At 52.7% G+C, this 19,900-nt stretch overlaps 2 protein-coding genes across 3 annotated transcripts; one reads left to right on the plus strand and one right to left on the minus strand.

Moving 5' to 3' along the window:
* Positions 1-789: 789 nt before the first annotated feature.
* LPCAT4 (lysophosphatidylcholine acyltransferase 4) lies at positions 790-14,151 on the plus strand. Of its 2 annotated transcripts, none has more exons than XM_081115902.1 (14): positions 790-1,058; positions 2,543-2,685; positions 3,005-3,225; positions 3,604-3,716; positions 3,837-3,897; positions 4,913-4,971; positions 5,166-5,200; positions 5,746-5,800; positions 5,929-6,011; positions 6,260-6,385; positions 6,753-6,885; positions 8,065-8,163; positions 8,522-8,678; positions 13,931-14,151. In XM_081115902.1, the coding sequence occupies exons 1-14, from the start codon at positions 945-947 to the stop codon at positions 13,978-13,980; spliced, it is 1,449 nt and encodes a 482-aa protein (XP_080972028.1). In that variant the 5' UTR covers positions 790-944; the 3' UTR covers positions 13,981-14,151. The 2 variants fall into 2 exon arrangements, with proteins under 2 accessions (XP_080972028.1, XP_080972027.1); XM_081115901.1 differs by lacking the exon at positions 13,931-14,151 and adding an exon at positions 8,960-9,314 and having other exon boundaries at positions 834-1,058.
* NUTM1 (NUT midline carcinoma family member 1) lies at positions 10,363-19,564 on the minus strand (the record flags this gene model as incomplete). Its single annotated transcript, XM_081115881.1, has 7 exons — positions 19,522-19,564; positions 17,175-17,883; positions 15,092-15,220; positions 13,808-13,947; positions 13,028-13,314; positions 12,649-12,765; positions 10,363-12,318 (listed from the first exon to the last, which is right to left on the minus strand). The coding sequence occupies exons 1-7, from the start codon at positions 19,547-19,549 to the stop codon at positions 10,363-10,365; spliced, it is 3,366 nt and encodes a 1,121-aa protein (XP_080972007.1). The 5' UTR covers positions 19,550-19,564.
* Positions 19,565-19,900: the final 336 nt, after the last annotated feature.

Genomic DNA, 19,900 nt, shown 5'->3' on the forward strand with positions numbered 1-19,900 from the left:
CTGGCCAGTTGATGAGTTTTCTAGCCTAGTTTGGAGTTGAAAAGGTATTTCTCCTCTCACACAGTGGAGAGAGGGAGACAGCAACAGAAAGAGACACTAGAAGGAAAAAGTGTTGCCTCTGGAGTCACCCCAGCTTTCCCGGTCCCCAACCTGGCTTGTCGGGCCCCGGGAAGCATGTGGGCCGGCGTCCTGAGGGTTGCCGGCGACACGCGGATCCAAGGAGCCCTCACACCAGAACAGGCGACGCGGCCTGGAGCCCGCAGGACGCGGACGCGCCGAGGTGTGCGGCACAGCGCGGCCGCCAGGGGGCGCGAGCGCCGCCAGTCCTCGCGCGATGGCTCGGCCCGCGCCGGGAAGGAAAGGTGGTCGGCCTCCGAGGGGAAGCAGCAGCCCGGAGCGGGAGGGCTGGACCCCGCCTCGGCCCCGAGCCGCCGGCCTCCGCGCTGGGCGCACCGGCCCTTCCATTCCCCCCGCCGGAGGGCCCCACCCCAAGCTGCGCCCGCCGGGTGACCTCGACGCGCGAGCCCGGTAGGCGGGCGATCTCGGCCACGCGCCCACCTCGAAGCCCCAAACCCGCTCCCAGCGGAGGCAGCGGCCGGGTCGTCGGAGAGGGACGGCCAGAGAGCCAGACCCGAGGGCACCCCGCGGGCCGGCCCCGCGCCCAGTATCCGGCCGCCGCGGAACAATGGCCGGAGGGGCTGCGGACGCCGCGGCGGGTGCAGAGGAGCCCGAGAGCTGGGAGGCTGGAAGCCCCGCCCCTCGCCGGCTCCCTGACAACGCGAGCGGGGCCGCGCCGCCTGCACCCCCGCCCCTCGGCGCCCCGCACCAGGCGGGGCCGGGGCCAGAGCGCTGCCGCCGCGCCGCTGCAGCCGCATCTGCTGGCTCTGCAGAGCGGGGCCCGGGGCAGCGGCCGGGCGCTCTCCCTTCCACCTTCTCCCGCCGCTATGAGCCAGGGAGGCCCGGGGGGCTGCGTCCCCCTCGATCCCACCTCCGGACCCTCAGCGCCCCCCAACCCGTTTGTGCACGAGTTACACCTCTCCCTCTTCCAGAGGATTAAGGTAAGGTGTGGGCAGGGGACGTCGGGAGGGCTCCTGGGGATTGGAGAAGGAGGCCGTTTAGAGCCCTGGCGGATGGGGATGGGGGTCCGAGAAGGACCCGGGTGAGGCTTGCGGGGCGGGAGTCCGGGGTGCGCACGTGGGGAGGGGGGTGAGCTGGGAGTCCTGGAGAGGACGCGGGATTGAGCGATAGACCAGCTCCTAGGTGTGAAAGAGCTGGCTAGGTGAGGATGGAGGACTGCAGGGGAGCAAGGGTGGGGGAGATGGAGGACACCGGGAATGCGGATTACATCCTGCGGAGGCCCACGGGCTGGGAAGGAGTCGGAGGCTACGGAAAGCCGGGGGTGGGGGCAGGGGCGTGCTGAAGGCTCCTCCAGGCTCTGAATTAGAGGAAACGGGTTTCTGGGCCCGCGGTCTGCGCCCCCGTGCCCTTCCAACGCCCCCTCTTTCCACTCCCCCCCCAACCCACCCACCCCATCCTGCCGCACCTTCAGGGGGGAGGGGAGGCTGAGAAGGGGGTTGGCTGCAGGAAGTGCGGGGTCGCCGCAGCCTAGCGGAACTGCCGAGCGGCGTGGGGAGTGTCCAGGCTCCTGCAGCCCTCACCTCCCCCGAGGCGAGCTCCCGGGGCCGCGGTGTTTACCTGCGCTCTCCCCTGGGCAGCGCGTGGAGTCGCCCTGGCTCCAGGCAACCTCTGTCCCTCGGAGCGGGGCTGAGCTCTTCTCTCCCCCATCCCCCAGCACTAGGGGAGCGCTGTTTGTTGCGCCGAACTAGACACTGGCCTGCGGCCTAAAAAGTGGATCTCAGTGTGTTCCAGGCCCAAAGTGGAAAGAACCATCCTCCTGGTTTCTGTTGGACCTAGGAGCTATTTATGGAATGGGACGTGGGTGAAGAGGAACTGTCTCTAGCCTACTGCACATCAAGCCCTGTGCTGGGCGTGTTCACATGGGTTATCATTAAATACTCTTAACAACCTCTCCAAGTTCTAGGTGCATTTGATGACATTCGGTGTTATAGGTGGGATGGGGACCATCTGAAAGATAGGAAAATGAGGCCCCCGATCCTGTTCATCTTTTTTTTAATTCTCACCGGAGGATATTTTTTTCTATTGATTTTGTGAGAGAGACATCGATTGGTTGCTTCCCGCAAGCAACTGACCAGGGGCAGGGATCCAGGGATGGAACCTGCAACCAAGGTACATGCCCTTGACCGGACATCGAAGCTTTGACCCTTTGACCCTTGGACCTGACACTGTAACCACTGAGCCAAACCAGCCAGGGCCATCCTGTTCATCTTTTAATTACTCGTTCTCGTTGATACCTTCACCCCACCTCGGATGCCAGCCCAGTTTCCTGCTCCCACACCACCTGTCTCCGGATGTACAGTGGGTGGTGGCCCTCTGCTCCTGGGTCTCTGCCGTGTGGAAAGGGAAGCCTGGGAGGGAGCACCTCCCGGCCCTGAGGTGGCGCGTTCTCTCCCGCCCTCTGCAGTTCTGCCTCCTAGGGGCACTGCTGGCCCCCGTCCGAGTGCTTCTGGCCTTTGTCGTCCTCTTTCTCCTCTGGCCCTTTGCCTGGCTGCAAGTAGCTGGTCTTTCTGAGGAGCAGCTTCAGGAGCCACTTACAGGATGGAGGAAGTAAGTGGGGGATTAGCCCCCAGACACCCTGCTTCTAACTTGTTTCCTGCCGCTTATTCTGCTCCCTTTTTGAGAAGAGCAGGGAGGGTGCTGAAGCTCTGGTACTCAGCCTGGCAAGGTGAGACGAGTCACCTAGGCCCAGACCTGGTGCTCAGGACCTCTAAGTGATGTGCCTTGATATGTCCCAAAGTAGCCAGAAGTGACTTCCACCCCTTGGCCAGAGGGCAAAAGAAGGGCGCCTGCTTTTCCAGGTGCCTAAGCCTGGGTTGAGTGCGGGTCAGACTCTCTGCCTCCACTGACACCCCACCTTGCCCTGCAGGACCGTGTGCCACAACGGGGTGCTGGGCCTCAGCCGCCTGCTCTTTTTCCTCCTGGGCTTCCTCCGGATTCGTGTTCGGGGCCAGCGGGCCTCTCGCCTCCAAGCCCCTGTCCTCGTTGCCGCCCCCCACTCTACTTTCTTTGACCCCATTGTTCTGCTGCCCTGTGACCTGCCCAAGGTTGTGTCCCGAGCTGAGAACCTTTCTGTGCCTGTCATTGGAGGTGAGAGAGTTTAAGAGGGGTGAAGGGGAGAGATGACAGCTCTGGGCAAAAAAGACAGGAATCAGATAGACACACTCTGAATAGAACTGACCTCAAGGTTGCAGGGGAGAAGTTAGAAGAGATTGACTGGTGTGGGCAAATGAGATGCAAATTAGCACCATTTGTGAAGCCACCTCTTAGACTCAGAGGGCTGGGGCTTAGAGAGGGTGTTGGAAGGAGCCCTGGTCAGTTCTCTAAAAGGAAAACACACAATAAAAGGAGGGGACCCAGGGCAAAAAGATAACAGAAATATCTCCTACTGTAGAAGGAGGGGGACTGTGGGTGTTACTGCCCCCTGGTAGGAACCAAGTGACTCCTTGTATCCTCTCTGGACCCCAGCCCTCCTTCGCTTCAACCAAGCCATCCTTGTATCCCGGCATGACCCCGCTTCTCGACGCAAAGTGGTGGAGGAAGTCCGAAGGCGGGCTACCTCAGGAGGCAAGTGGCCTCAGGTGGGTAAGGGTCTTAAGACTCCTCACCTTTACTGTGCTCCTAAAGAGGCTCCTCTTTCCTCTCTCCTCTCCTTCAGCCTACCCCACCTCATTCTGGCCCCTTGATTTTTTTTTCCCCAGGTACTATTCTTTCCTGAGGGTACCTGTTCCAACAAGAAGGCTTTGCTTAAATTCAAACCAGGTGAATAAAATGATAGTGGGTGGTAGGGATGTAGGCAAAAGGAGCCCCAGATTTGAAGAGCGACTCGGGAATAACCCAAGAAGTGGAGGTGTTGTAGGCGGCGGGATAGCACTGGGTGTTAGTCTGGTGGTGTGAGACCAGTCCTGGGTTCAGCAACCTTGGTACTTGGGTTCTGGCTAGGAAAGAATTCAGAGCCAAGACCCTAACTATAAGAGGACATTTATTTGTAAAGTCACAGAGGTAGAAGAAGTAATTCCTAGAAGAAATGGGTTTAGGAAACAAGTTATAGAGGCAAAGGAAGGGCCCTTAGAGCTTGGGACTGAGGAAGCTAATGGTAACTCGCCTGGGGGCAGGGAGGGAAAGGGAAAGGCACGAGCATATTCCTGGGTGGGAGAGCACTCTGGGTTCTCCATCCTAAGGGTTTTAGGGGAGGTCCCAGGGGAAGATCTTAATAAAATATTCAGCAGTTTTTCAGGTATGTCCTTTCAGGGTTGTGGTCCCCAATGATTGATTAGTCAGTGCCAGGGCGGGTGTCATTATCCAATGTAGCTGGTCCTGAGGTCAGCTGTGGCTGGTTTTGTTGCTTTTCTAGGCCTGGAGCTGAAATACAACTGAGGCCTAGATGTTATCTCTAAGGTCTGGGGGTCCAAACCTCGTGGCCTGTGATAGGCTAGGGGAGGAAAGACCACCCTGGAAAAAAGGTCCCACCCTACACTTGTCTGTTGCTAGACACCTGGGGCTTTCCATCCTGATGACCTTTTGTACCTGGCCATTGTCCTTGCTCTGCTCCTGTCTGTCTAACTGCCTATCACGGAGGGGTGGGGAAGGAATGGGAGACAAGATACCACCTTGCTGACTCTGAAAAGTCCCAAGAAGTCAGAGAGAAAATTATAAATGAAGCAGAACAAGACGAGATCTCATTTGAGGACTGTCCCAGACCCCTGTATTTCATGCCTTCTAGCTACCTCCACGTACTAACCTCTACCTGGGGGGTGGGGGTGGAAATGGGATTTAGGAGCCTTCATCGCAGGGGTCCCTGTGCAGCCTGTCCTCATCCGCTACCCCAACAGTCTGGTGAGTCTTAGTCCAAGAGAGGGGGAAGGGGGAGCATGTATTCACCCTAATGGGTGAAAACTGTTAGTGCCATGATGGGGTGTGCATGTGGGGGTGGGGCCAGGGCGGAGTCACAGCCTCTGCTCAAAGAGGATTGGCCAGTTCCAGGGAAGAAAAGTAATGCCAGTCTCCCCCCACCTCTGTTTCTCCCATAGGACACCACCAGCTGGGCATGGAGGGGCCCTGGAGTGTGAGTTCTGGTGGTCCTGGGTGAGGGTAGAGAGCAGGGTCTATCGGAGAATTCCTGGGCCATCTTCTCATCTCCAGACAAGGCCAATGGCCCTTCATTCTTGGATGAGGGAACTCTAGAGAAGGAGATGCCTGTTTCCCACTGTTTTGTTATGCTCTCCCAGTGTGATCTAGAAGTGCTTTGAGCTATCCCACCTAATCATTCCTGCTGTGATTAAAGCTCCTTTAACTTATTTCCCTATTTCTAAGTGATTTTCTCCCTCGCTCCTTTCTTGAGAACCACCATCGGGCTTGCCTCTTGTCCTTTTCCCAGTTACTCAAACCTTCTCGCCCGCAGTTCTGCCTCTGGCACATCCCTTCAAAGCTTCTTGCTTCCCCTCCCACCTTTCCGGCCTTCCCTCTGTCTCCCAACTGCACATTTATCCAGCAGACTTTATGGCTAGGAGTCCATTTTCATAGTGAGCAGAAATTTCCTACTCCCCTGTTCCGGGTGGGAGGAGCTCATAGTGAGAGATTAGTGAACATCTGAAGTCTCTCTGCTCTTAGACTCAAAGTCCTCTGGCTCACAGCCTCTCAGCCCTGCAGCATCGTGGATGTGGAGGTATGATCGCCCCCCCATGGTGGGGTAGGAAAGTGGGCATCCACTGACCTCTGAAGCTTTGGGGGAAAAGGGTGGGGAGTGGTCACCCTGGTTCTGAGGTCCTGATGAGAAGTGTGTGTATGTTTCAGTTCCTCCCTGTGTACCACCCCAGCCCAGAGGAGAGCAGGGACCCCACCCTCTATGCCAACAATGTCCAGAGGGTTATGGCACAGTGAGTGTTCCGCAGGGTGCTTCCTGGAGCAGATACAGGGCAAAGGGACCACAGGAGGGATGGAGCGCTGAGAGTGTGAGGCAAAGATGGGGAAGAGGGCAGTGGGAAGGGTTAGTGGACATCTGAGACTGGGTGGAGGGGGGTTAAAGGGGCCTAATGTCCTCTCCCTAGCCATAGGCCAGTCAGTAATGAACCCTCGGAGGATTCTTCTGCCTCCTCCCTCCGTTCCGTCCCTCTTCATCCTATAGGGCCCTGGGCATTCCAGCCACCGAGTGCGAGTTTGTAGGGAGCTTGCCAGTGATTGTGGTGGGCCGGCTGAAGGTAGCATTGGAGCCACAGCTCTGGGAACTGGGAAAGGTGCTTCGAAAGGCTGGGTAAGTGACCTTGAAGATGAGCGAATGGGCAGTGTCATGTATAGACAGAGAAAAAGAGTAGGAGGAAAAGGGAGAGATGGGAAGAAGGAAGGAAAGTCTTATTAAAAAAAAAAGTGGGAAGATAGAGGAAATTTTTAAAAGATAGTGGAGTAAAAGGAAGGAAGAAAAAGAAAGGGGAAGATATGTAATTACCCCAGTGAAAAAAGTAAAGAATGGCTCTCAAGGGACTATGAGTCAGAGTATATCTTAGAAAAACACTAGATGTACCTGCACTGGAAAACTCTTGGGTCTGGGGCCAAGGTCCTGCTGGGTGGTGTGCCCAGGAAGAAACTGAGTCAGCTCTCTGCCTTCCACAATTCCATTGTAGGCTGTCCCCTGGCTATGTGGACACTGGGGCAGAGCCAGGCCGGAGTCGAATGATCAACCAGGATGAGTTTGCCAGGCAGCTCCAGCTTTCTGACCCTCAGACCGTGGCTGGTGCCTTTAGCTACTTCCAGAAGGTAAAGGAGCTGGGATGAAGAGTGCAGAGCTCAGCATTTAAGGATGTCATCCACGTGGCCATGGCAGTCACATTAGATGGTCAATTTGGAGTCTGTGCTGGATGTTCTAACCGCTATTGTCAGATGACCAACTTCTGAGGTTCCCTGGGGAATTTATTTTTTAATAGAGTATCCAGTGCATCGCAGAGCAGTGTTTTAATCATTGTGGTGTAGAACATTAAAGAAATAATTGGTCAGTGAGATCCATAAATTTCCGAAGCCACTTTAGAGATTGGCAAAGGTGAGGGATCATACGACCTTGAGGGAGACTGTGTGAGGGCTTCAGAGATGAGTCATGAAGGGTAGGTGGGAAGGTGACAGAGGAGACAATGCTGGACAGGTTAGATGGTTAAGAGTTTGAGACTCAGAAGTATTTGCTATATTTGGGCAGATTTTTTAAAATATCCCACAACTTCTCTGGGGAATTTCTGAACTTCTCAAGAATCTTGGCAAACTGGATTATTTCCTGGGACTTTACCAGGTTTTCCTGTTGAATTATAAGATTGTCCCAGAAGATTCTTAATGTTTATAAACAACCACCAGTGATCCTGAGGAGTTCTTTTTTGATCTAAGATGCAGACTGTGGCTCTCAATGTCCTCTGAAGGGACAGAAGACATTGATTTCTTAGACTGAGGCAGACCGTCCCTGAAAGGAGCTTCCCCACTTAACCTGTAGCAGAACAGAACCAAAGTCCGAATACCATGGTTCCCCCACAGAGCTGGCAGGCATCCTTCTTGGTATTTTTGTCAGAAATTATGCCAGTGGCCCCCTTTTAGTCTGTTGGACCTGTTCTCCCACATAGGATATGAGTCAGGGGAGAACTGGTTTTCCTAGCTTGGAGGCCAGAAATGCCCTCAAAGGTAGGTCAGAAACTTAATGGTAATTTCAGCATTCCTGAGGGATTACTTCACATTCCTAGAAGATCCCTTTAGAAGAGAACTTTGTCACCAGGTGACTTGGGGTAGTAGAGCTTGAGCAAACCCATGATCTGAGAGAACTATCAGGGATCCTGGAGCATTTAGGACTCCAGGTTCTCAGGGAAGCAGACACAGGAGTCACCTCCATGCCTGCGGAGAAGAGGGAGGAGAACAGGGTTGCTCCCCCTCCCCCATCGCCCTCGTTTCTCTTCCACACTCCAGGATGCCAACGGTTTGGTGGACTTCCGAGATGTGGCCCTTGCATTGGCAGCTCTGGATGGGAGCACAGGCCTAGAGGAGCTCACTCGCCTGGCCTTTGAGGTACCAGAGTGTTGGGAGGAGAGGGCACATGGTGGCTGTGCTCAGCCCACTCAGAAGCCTGTGTGGTATACTGTTTGTTACCAGTAGCTTCTGCATAGCTGGTGCTTGGTATCCACCCCAGTGCCGCACTGTAAACCCCAGAGTCCCAGTGTGTCTGTGTTGAGGCATAGCTGGGAACAGGAAGAGGGCAGCAGCTATGAAGTTCTAGTTCTCTTGCAGAAAGGACCCAGGGTGGGCAGGGAGGGCCTATGTTTTGCATTCTTAGAAGAGGAGGAACCTGTCAGGCAGACCTTTGGGAGGGAGAGTGTGGGGCGATGGCATGAGGAGGGTGCTTAACTTGTGTCCCCTTCTCTCCCAGCTGTTTGCGGAGGAGCAAGCAGAGGGGCCCAGCCGCCTACTGTGCAGAGACGGCTTTAGCACCATCCTGCACCTGCTGCTGGGGTCACCCCGCCCTGCTGCGGAGACTTTGCATGCCGAGCTGTGCCAGGCGGGACCCCGCCAAGGCCTCTCCCTCTGTGAGTCACTGTCTTCTTAGCCCACATGGGCATTAGGGGCACCTTCAGCACTGGGCTGGGAGGGAACAAGGGCTGGTGGCCAGTGCCAGGGATTGGAACATCTGAGAGGTGAGAATGGGAGGAATTGGCTAGGAAGGCAGAAAGAACATAAACTTGGACTTGAGAAGTGAAGTAGAGGTGAGAGAGAGAAGACATACCAATTCTGAGAAAAGAGCAAGGTGCCTGTGTCCTCTCCTTCTTAGATTATTTTGCTTTTCCCCATCTCACTCTCGTGTGTCCAGGTGAGTTCCAGGACTTCTCCCTCCGTGATCCTGTCCACGGGAAGCTTTTCAGCACCTACCTGCGCCCCTCCCAGACACCAAATGCCTCATCCCCAGGCAGCCCCACAGCTCTGGCCAATGGGACTGTGCACTCACCCAAGCAGAAGGACGACTGAGCACCTCGATCTCCCCAGCTCGCATCTGGCCCGCAGACTCAAGGCAGCGCCAGGGGCTGACCCTGGGCCTCGAGCCCTCTCTGCTCCTGCTTGATTTTTTGTTATTGTTTGTTTTTTTTAAGTTGATTTTCATTTTTTTGTTCGTTTGGGGTTTTTTGTAAGAAACTATTTTATATATAAATATAAATATATATCTATATCTATTTAAAAAATATGAAGCTCGGTCACATTGATGGTCACATTAGCTGGGAAAGAAAGGGATTACGGTTGCCAGCTGCCCATTGGACAATCCCGAAGGTTCCCCAGGTCAGTCCTGTTGGCCAGAGCTGGATGAATCCTCACTTCCAGCTGGACAGGGCGCTTTTCTGCACAGAAATCCTGCAAATCTCGTGTCCTTTCCTCTTGTTGTCATGCCCTGTATGTGCACATTTTAACAGGCTTACTCGTGAACCTCTTTTCAGCGTATTCCCTCTCGTTCTGTCCTCATTAGAGATTAAAAAATAACTAACTGCCATTCCATATTTAATAATCCTACTGAGGTTGATGCCTCCTCTCTGCAGCTCAGACCAACCACACAGGAGGGTTTTTCTGCCTTGGGATTGAATTGAGGACAGTTAAGTCCCTTCTGTCCAGTCTCTTTTCAAGAAGGAAGAAAACAAGCCCTCCTCTAGACACAATTATGGAAAATTCGATTTAGAAAATTAGATACCTATCCCAGGTTTTTTAAAAAGGCACCTTTCCATATAGACTTTTGAAGGGAGACAGGCTGTCCAGAGAAGCCCTCTCAGCAGCCAAGTCCTGGCCTTTGATGAGGGGAGAGATGAAGTCTCATTGGTACTTTTCAGTGCTCGGGCTTATCAGAGAGCCTGCATAAGCTAAAGGCTGGAAAGTTCGATCTGTAGACTACAAGACCACCCCACCTCCTTTTTTTACAGCATCTTACCCCATCTAGGAGCCAAGAAGTAAATACAAACTAGCACATTGAGAAGTATTTGCCAACAACAACAACAAAATCTTTATTTTTTTCCCATATAACTTCTTCCAAAGGTACTTTGCCCTCACCTCCCACCAGGGCACCTCCTCCAGCCTAGCTGGTGTGACCTCCCTCCTCACACTAGCCACTTTTGCAGAGCTACAAAACATAGGATTGAGAGCAAGTCTCTGGTTTGTGTGCAGCCAGTGTGAAATCTATTCAAACGGCCCCGGCTTCAGGGACTGGCGGGAGGGATAGGAAGGTCCTGCTGCTCCCTACTGGCAACGGCGTCGTTTCTTCCTTCTGCCTGTGCCCAAACTGTCACGCCGCCTTTTACGAGGCTGCGAGGGTAGAACCAGGGGTGTCTCCCCGGCGACCGAAAGTTCAGCTCCCAGGTAGGGCCTCTTTCCAGGAGGGACTGGAACTGCAACTAGAGCTCGCTTCTTAGACTTGGCAACAGGATATGGAGCTTGGCCGGGGCCTCTTGCCTCAGCAGAGAGGGAGCAGGATGCTCTCTGGACCCCCTGACCTGTGGAGGACAGGCCCGAGGCCGGGTGAGGACCCAGAGGAGGCCGCCTCGGCGACAGGCTCAGTTTAGAGGCCAAGAGGTAGGCAAAGCTAGAGAGTTCCTCATCTTCCTCCTCCTCTTCCTCCTTTCCTTTGGCCCCATCTGCTGTGCTGCATGTTTCACTAACAGGAGATGCTTCTTTCAGAACTGAGGCACCCCTGGCTCCCCATCGGGAAGTTTGTCCAAGGCCCTTGGGAGGAGATGTTTTGGGGGTCCCATGTACATAAGACTCTCGATTCCCTGGTAAGGGAGCAAGGTCTTTAGGATTCAACAAATCAGTGTCCTCTCTGCCCTCTCCTTGGGGGTGAAAAGAATTAAAATTTAGTGCCCGGGTATCTTCACTGGCCCCTAACTGCAGGCCAAAGTCATCTCTAACATCTAGTATGTTGTTGTGACCTGTGGTTTCCAACAGAGAGATGGAACTGCCTCTGTTCCCCGCCTCTTGGCTGGCCTCGGGGAAGGAGGAGGCATCCTGGGTCCCCAGGATAATGACATCGCCCTGACTAGCAGGCAGGAGGGTTTCTTTGGAAACCAGTGTGGAGGCATCAATACTGCCTTCCAGCAACGGGGGGCAACCTTCAGCCCATAGGTCAGTGGGATCCTGTATAGTCTCAGGACTCTGTTCTCTCTTTTCTTTAGGCCTCAAGGCCAGGCTGTAGTTTCTCTTTTCTAAGGCAGCTGTGGCATCTGTGCCTCCACAGGGAATTGCACTGCTCCCCACATCCCTAGGTCCTGTGCTATCCCCAAGACCCAGAGAAACGCTGCTTCTGGAGCCCAGAGCCTGGCAGCCTCCCTGGTACTCAGGTGCACATGGCCCAACATGGAAGTCCTCTGTGACCTCGATTTCTAAGGGCAGCTCTAAGCCTATGGCATCCATCTCACTGCTGAGCCAGAGTCCTGGACTGAAAGAAGCCTCGTCCTTGTCCCCAGCTGCTCTCGGGGAAGGGCTCTGCTCATAACTCTGAACCACAGGGGGACCTCTGTCACCTCCCCACATGACTCCTGAGGAGACCTCCTGGGGCACGAGCAGCTCCTTGCCTTGAGGCAGCCCTCCAGCACCCCCTGTCTGTTGTCCTGTCTGCAGCCCCAGGATCTGCTTTTCTAAACCCTGTCCTTGCAGAGCAGCTGGCTCTGCGAGGGCAGCATCCAAACTGGGAATTATCTCGAGCTGCGGGGGGTCTTCCTGCCAGCAAAGGGACAGAACCTCAGAAGTCCCATCAGCCACCAGGGAGTGCCCAGGGGACCCAGCACCTCCCAGGTAGTCATCTTGGTGTGAGGATATCTGGTTTGTAACTTTCCCAGGCCCTCTTCTCTCTGTACCTAAGGGCCCTTGAGCTCCCTGTGGAGCTGCAAGTTCTATGTGCAAGTCCCAGCCGCTGGGGGATGGCAGGGTGTTCCCATCCCTGCACGTGCCCCTTGGGCGATCTAGAGCCCATTCCTGCCCACCATGCACTTCTCTTGCCTGCTTTCCGGGAGAAGCAGCCTTCCCAAGGCAAACAGTGCCCCCAGCCACCCGAAGCCCAGGAGAGGGCCGAAGCCGCCCACCCCCATCTTCATCCTCATCAGAAACGGAAGCACTTGAGTCCAGTTGAGCTCCAGGGCAACTTGGAGCTGCCTCTGCATCGTCTTCCTCCTCCAAGGCCAGGAGCCGCTTCTGGACCAGCTGGAAAGAGAATAGACAAATAGCATGCCACACGAGGTGGGGACGGCTGGCTGAGTGGTGGGCAGGGCAGAGAATGCAAGCAGGTGGCTTAAGCGACAGTATTAAAGGCAGATACCATAGTTCTTTTCTGCCTTCTTGGGCCTTATGCCACACTTTGAGCCCTTACACTTCCCTTTTCCTGCACGTCCACAGTCCCTTACCTACTGTTTAGTACCCGAAGCCCGCTCCTGAAGTTGTTCATCTCCAGATGTCATGCCACCCAAGACAGCGTAGGGTTAGCTACAATCATGCGAGCTCCTGGTTCTGATATTCCCTACCCCTCAGGTATACCTGGGCAAGGCTGAGTCCTTCTTCTTGCTCCAGCTCCTCCATTAAGGCCAAGGGGTCCCTCTGTTGTTCTGGGGACAGTAGGTCTGCCAGAAATTGAGGGTGAATGACGGCCTCCACCTGGGCAGCGGAAGTAAACGTGTTATGAGTCTGACAGGAGGTAACTTGTGAGCCCGGAGGCTCTAGAGAAGCCATAAGCCCCCTCCCCCCCAGGGTTGTTATAAACCATGACCACCGGCAGCTACACACATTCACACGTGTACATACATGCACACACATTGCTCAGTACAGAATAGAGCCTAGGGCAGAACCCTAGATCTTTGGTTCCCTGAAGTTCCCACCCCAGGATCTGCTAGAAACCAGACATCCAGGCCCAGCCCACCTTGGAGACAAAGACCTCCTGAGAACACAGCTCATCGATGTAGCTCAGGAGATCTGGATCTGGATACATCCCTTCCTCCTCCTGCTGCTGCTCTTCCCCTTCCTGTCTTCCGTCTGACTCCCCAATGACCAAGTGACTCCCCACCAGCCCTTCCATGATGTCAGTATACTCTTTCACAGCTTCTGGTGGGATTTCCTTGGGTGCCTCAGGAACTGGAGGCCTCTGGGTTTTGCGCTGCCGCCGGCGGGGGGTCCGTGCCTTGGAGGCCGCCTTCTTGGGAATGTACACTAAGGGAAGAGATGAAAAGGAGAAATGGAAAGTGGCACACAGACTACAGCTTCTGCTTCCCAACCCCACCCGAGAACACAAATGTCTCCAGGCTGGATCAGGCCACCCTGAAAAGTACCAGCCATGGGAAAAGATTGAGGAGTTGGAAGGTCTGAGAAAATCACCATATGAAGAACCTTGGAAACCCTGAAATTTCGGGAAGTCCCCTGATCCAGCCCCCATTTCTTAGTCAGATGAGGTATTATGGGCTCCGCTTACAGCCTTGGTGAGAGAATAGTTGGTTTACTTGGCCAAGATCAATACCTGGTTTTGGACCAAGGGAACCTGAGAACCCAGACTCCTATATTTGCCCTGTTTGGAACATCAAATGCCACTCCCTGGAGGGAAAGTGGCAGATGCAAGGTCAAAGCCTTCCCCAACCCATGACTGCTTTCGGTATGCCTCCCTTTGAGCCTTTGGTGTACGGCTTCTGTTAGAACTGGGTAACCTTACCTGGCTGCTGGCAAACCCCAGGGGCCCGGGGACCCTGAGAATCAAGTTTCAGAGGGGCTGCAGGAGGCAGACCCTGGGACCCACTCGTCAGCTGAGTATTCTGATTCTGCATCTCCTCCTCAGCCTCAAACTCCATGAACCTGCAAAGGACAAGAAGGCCCAGGCAGTGCTGAGGCCAGACCGATCGGGAACCCGAACACCAGGAGGGTGCTGCTCACAGATAACCAAATAACAGTTCTGAGGAAACCTCACAAGGTCACCACATAGTCCCTTCACCTGCAGTCATCATATAGGAAGCTTGTTAAGAAAATAAACAACATAGAGCTTGTAAGCTTCTCTAGGACAGAGCCATGGCTTTCACTTCTTTTTCATGCCCAGTCTAACAGCATCACCAAGGGTATAGAGCAGCAATGAATACAGACTTGTTGAATTCAATCAGGCCTATGCCACAGCCTGGTAGGACCCCACCAGCAGGCCCTTCCTCGAGGCCTCATCTGTCCCTGCCTACAACCATAAAAAAAGGCTGAAATCCTGCAGGGTCTGGAGTTGCCATTCAAGGCAGTTCCCACCAGGAGACAGTGCTGAGATCCAGGAGTCCTGGGACTAGGCCCTGGAAGGGTGAATATAGGAGGTATGGGTCCAGAAGATTTGGGGGAGAAAGTGGAAACTAAGCATGGAGGAAACGGTTCATTTTCCTCAGAGTTATTTTTTTAACCAAGGAGATTATTGTGGGAAAATGGAGGGTATAAGGCAGGAGACCACTCTGGGCATCCAGGACCCTGGCTTCCCCTGCCCAACCTCTTCAAGAACCAGCTCCTCCCTGGGATGACAGGGGTAACTGATTTCTGTGCCACTATTTCCAGAGGAGAGGTGGTCCCAAGTTCTGCATCAATAAACACTTTGCTACCTGGCCAGTAGGTAAAGAATAGTAAAGAATCTGTCTAGGAGGGCTTACCTGCTCACTGCTAGATCCCTTCAGCATGGAATTTTTACACCAATTGAGCTCCAATCCCCTCCTAAGAGCTTCAAAATCAAGGCCCTTATATAATTCAAGATCTGGAAAAGGGAGAGCTTCCAAAAGGAGATAGGACAGAAAAACCTCAAGAGTCAAGGTGGTGGAAGAAGCAACGAGGATCCAGGAGACCCTATCCTAGTCCACACCCTTCCTTCTAGGATCCTTTTTAAAAATCACCCACACACCCAGACTCGAGTCTTCCTTACCTTCCCCCTACCCTCCCAGCCTCACAGCCCCCCATCAGGAGAATGAGGGTTCCTCAGACTCACTTTTCTGCCATCTCATAAAAGATCATCCGGTCAAAGTTGCTGGTGTGATCCCACTCCTGCACAGCCCGTGGCAGTCCCTCTTCCAGGGTCATAGTGGGCTTCAGCCGGGCCAGGGAGCGAAGCACTGGGCTAAAACCCCCATTGGGTCAGTCACAATTTACAAGTGTGTCCCCCACCCACCTGTCCTGACACTGTCCTAATACATACACCCAGCCCTTCGTCAGCGCTAATGTGCCCCTCACTCCCCAACATGTCCCACTTGATTGGGCTTCCGGAACCCCTTCCCCCTCCATCCATTCATTGGCCATCCTGGCTTTTCTTCCCACTGAAATTTACAAATCTCTCACAAAATCAAACATGATTCTTCTCCCCATCTTTTGAAGTCAACCACCCTTAATTCTCCCAGTGCTTTCCTTAACTAAACATTCAGAAGAAAGCCCTCATGTTGTTAAATTAATGGGTTTCATTGTAAATCAGGCTTAGCCCTACCCAAAAGGCTCCTGCATTTTAAAAAAAAGCACTCACTAAGCCAAATGAATCTCTCATTGAAAGTGATGTGGTATTTTTATTGGTTGGTTTTTAAGTGTTGTTGTTTTGCCTCCAGGATACCCCTCATAGACAGACAGTCACATATCAATACTCTTTTAGCTGTTTGTGATTCATTTTTGCCTCCCTGAAACAAGTCCTCGGACATTATTGTGCCTAAGATTACCTGGTGAAGCTTGTTATAAATATGGATTCCAGGAGTCCAGAACTGAGAGTATTTTACCAGCTTCCCAGGTGACCAGTACAGAGGGTCTGGGCTGCACTTTGGGGGAGAGCCTGCCTAGAGGCCCTGAGTGTGGACAGCACCATTAGGCCAGGACCAAAAGCAGTGCTCACTCAAGAGTCAGAAATTCAGCCTGCCAGGCTCCAAGAGAGACTCAGAACTGTGTGAAGAAAGCAGGGAGTAGATAAGATGACCTACACTTAATTATTTAGGAGAGCCTCTTGGTTTAGTCACTCCAGAGTCAGAGTGGAAAGGGAGATTCCTTTAAGAGTTGGCCACTGAAGGAATAACATGTAGGTTTTTTAAATCCAGTAAAACGGAGTATGTGTTACATAGTGGCTTACACAAAATGTTGAGGGTACAGTGCAGTGGAGAGAGGCAGCAAGTCTGGGTAGGAAAAGGAAAATTGCTCAGATGGCCATGATGTTGTTTTATAAACCCAAGAGAGAGCCCATGATCCTAGGCTCCTTGGCTAAGAATCCACTCATACTCTTAAGCAAAAGACTTTGGCCTTTTGTGAGTTCTTTTTCTCTTCTAGATTGCCTTTTTATAATAACAGCAGCAGCAGCTACCATTTAATGAAGCATTCTCTGTGCCAGGTGCTCTGCTAAGCACTTCACATATATTAACTCATTTCATCTCAGCAACCCTCTGAGGTAGTAAGTATAATTATCCCCTTTCTAAATGAGAAAAATTAGGGCAAAGATATGAAGTGTCAAGCCCAGGATCACAAATCTAGGGAGTGGTGGAGCCTAGGCCTAGGCCCTCAACTACTAAGCAAACTCTACCACCACCCCATTTCAACTTGAATTCCCCTGAATAAAATAGGGGTGGTGGAGGGGGATACTCAGAAGTTCCTTTGCCTGGCCCCACACTGTCCTTCCCTCCCACAGGAATGGGTCAGGGCCCATCACTCCTCATCCTGGTAGGTTTGGACAGCTCAACTCAATGTCCGAAAGTATTAAAATAGAACCAGAGGACCCTGGCACTTGGTTTCAGAGACCTATGGTACAATCACCTCCACATGTTATGACAGGAAACCTCTCTGAGCCTCAGTTTCCTCATCTATAAATGAGGATTACCATAAAAAATGCTTGCCTGAACTCAGAGTTGTGAGCATCGCCTGAGAGAAGACACCTGAAGGCTTGTTATATTATTATTATCACAACCACCATGCTTTTTGTACTCATAGCATCTCCACCACCCTCATGACCTGCCTCAAGTATTCCTACGTAGCCTAACCTATTTTGTCCATCCCAAAGCCCTCCTTAGTTAAAAGCCCTAGGGTAATTAATCCCTGGTCTCCCCACTTACATAAGAAAGCAAGAAAGAGCTTCTGCATCAGGACTTTGGGATAAGTGCTTCCGGGCCAAGGCTTTGTAGCGCTGCCAGCGTCGGAAGTTCTCATAAACACCCTTGGAGGTATAGGAGAGGTCACCCAGTGATGGCTTGGATTGGGCCACTGCCAGAACTCCTTCTCCAGTCGCCCCATGTGGCCCTGGCCAAGCCTTTTCTGGGGGCACAATGGGGGCCAGTTGGGCAGCTGGTGCTGGAACCTGGGCAGGAAGGCCTGGGAGGCCCTCCTGGCTCACCCCAACTGTCTCAGTGGGCAGAAGGGTCTTCATGTTAGAGGCTATCACAAATTGAGGGGGAGGGACTTCGGGACCCCCACAGGGAGCACCTGAGGCAATCCAATTGTGGGCAGTCTGAGTGAGGATAAAGTTCTGAGTTTGAGAGGGCTCAGCTGCCCCCCCTTCTGTCTTGACTTTGACAATGACCTTGCCAGCTTCAGTCCCACTGTGGCCGGGGCCCCCATCCCCTGTCACCAACAATGGATTGGGGAAAGCAGAGAGCATCAGAGGGTTGCCTGGAGAGAAAGCTGAAGGCATGGGGGGCTGTGGAGGCAGCTCCCAGAGTGGTTGGTCTGGTGGGCCAGGAGCAGATGGGGGAATGGGAAGTGGAGTGAAAGAAGATAGGGCAGTGCCCGGTTTCATGGTCATATCTGGTCCAGGCAATGGAGATGCTGTTGAGACAAAGAAAAAGAGGGAATGGAATAGGAGAAAAGCAGACCAGAAACTAGGTTATCAGAGTTCCACTTTAGTCCTTGAAGAATCAGAGTTCTGATTCTCAACAGGTGAGGAAAGGTATATAGAGGGAAACTTGTGTAGTTTGCAAATGTCCCCCAAGTGATTTTGATGTCCCTTACTCCCAGTTAAAAATTATTGCACTAGAGAAGTTGCAGTGACCCTTGGCCCCAACAGCTCATGCTCCATAAAACATCCCACCCAGCATATAGTTGTGTCTCTTGTTAAACAACATACTCCAAACCCATGCAAACCACCTGAACCCTGCTTTCAGCTGCTCTGTGGTCCCTGCCACCACTCACAGAAATGCTGTTCCCAGGAGAGGGGGTGCGGATTAAATGTTTGGTTCTCAGAAATTTTGTTATATAATAGCCAAGAACAACTAGAGATAAGGGCCAGGAAATGGGTGACGGGGGGGTGGGGGGGGGGGTGGGAAAGGAGTTTTCCAGAGCCTTATGTAGCTGCTGCACATGTTAAAATTTGGCAGTGCAGACTATCTGGTTCTGCTTGGAGCTGCTATCAGAAATTTAGGACCCACCAAGAGCAAGGCACTGACAATGAAGTTTGAAACGGTACCTGCTAAGGAGGAATTACATGGGCTCTAGTCAAAGAGACCAAGGATAAATTCATAAAATGTTACTTAATGAATCAGGACATGTGTCTCCTAGGACTTTTTATAATAATAAATCATCTGCCTAATTTCATGCTACTCTCCTCCCCACTTATAAAGAGTATTCCCTGCAAACTAACAACACTCAGCTTCTGCTTCCTGACCATGAAGGAGTTGGAATATGAACAAATTCGTCACCTCAACCATAGAGCAGAGGGCCAGGTGTTCTGACACAATGAAATGGGTCTGAAGGCCTGAGTTCCACAAAAGGTAGAAAAATTGAGTGTTTCTCAGGGAAGCCTCAGTTCTCATCCTGCCTGGAGTGGTTCACCTCCCCTGGCCCTGAGGAATCAAGGAAAACTGCTTCCTAAACTGAAAGAGAAGCCATCCCTGGGGCTGCAAGGAGCCCTGAGACTCTGAGCAGAGGCCCTTATACCTTCCAGTCTAGCTTTCAGGAGGACATTTCTCTACAGACTTGGTAACAGATAACCCCACTGAATAGCTTTTCTAGCTAAGGCCTCCACCCCACTCCACTCCCCAATACATCGAGAGTGGCCCCAGCTCAGTTCTCTCATGGCAAAATTCTAGATCAAGCTCCAATTACCTAAATAAGACACAGGAACTTGGGTTTTCCCCTTGAACGGTCTCTGTGCCACATATACCATACATACCCTTCCCTGTCCCTGCCACACAAACGGGTTGAAGGGGTCTCTCTTCCAGAGTAGCAAGTTGCTAACTGCTATCCCTTCTCTATACTTCACTCTCCTCTGAGTGCTTTGATCTACCTCCCAAAAGGCCCTCTTCCTTCCCCAACCCCCAGTCTTAATGGCACAATCTCCTTCCTCAGCCTCCCCAAGTGTGATGCCTTTGGTGGGCTCTAGTGCTCTCACATTCCTCTAAGTCAGTCCAAAGTGCTCATCCCCAGATAAAGCGTCAAATTTGAATCTCCAAGGACCCTGCCTGCCACCTGCAGACTTGCCTCCATCTGAAGTCATCCTATCAGGTTTGGGCACTACCCGTGGCTGCCTGGAAGTCTCCAGAATGAGAAAGTCAGGTCCAGGACCCAGAGAGTAACCTGGCTGCAGTAGATACACAGGGATCCAAGGAGGGAAGGGTAAAGATCAGATCAAAACAGAACTAGAACCTAAGACTCAAGGCATTCTACAGTGGGGGAGGGGAATCACCGGGAGGGGGGAGGAAGATATTCCACAAGGGGCGCCGGTAAATTGTCAGTAACTAGGAATTCCCTCCAAACCAGAGTATGGTGACACAATTGTTGTGTACCTCTTTAGGGCAATTTGTAAACTCTCGGATTCCCAACACTATATTTTACATCTCCATTCCTT

Source organism: Miniopterus schreibersii (assembly GCF_964146895.1).
Source record: "Miniopterus schreibersii genome assembly, chromosome: 1".
Taxonomy (NCBI): Eukaryota; Metazoa; Chordata; class Mammalia; order Chiroptera; family Miniopteridae; genus Miniopterus; species Miniopterus schreibersii.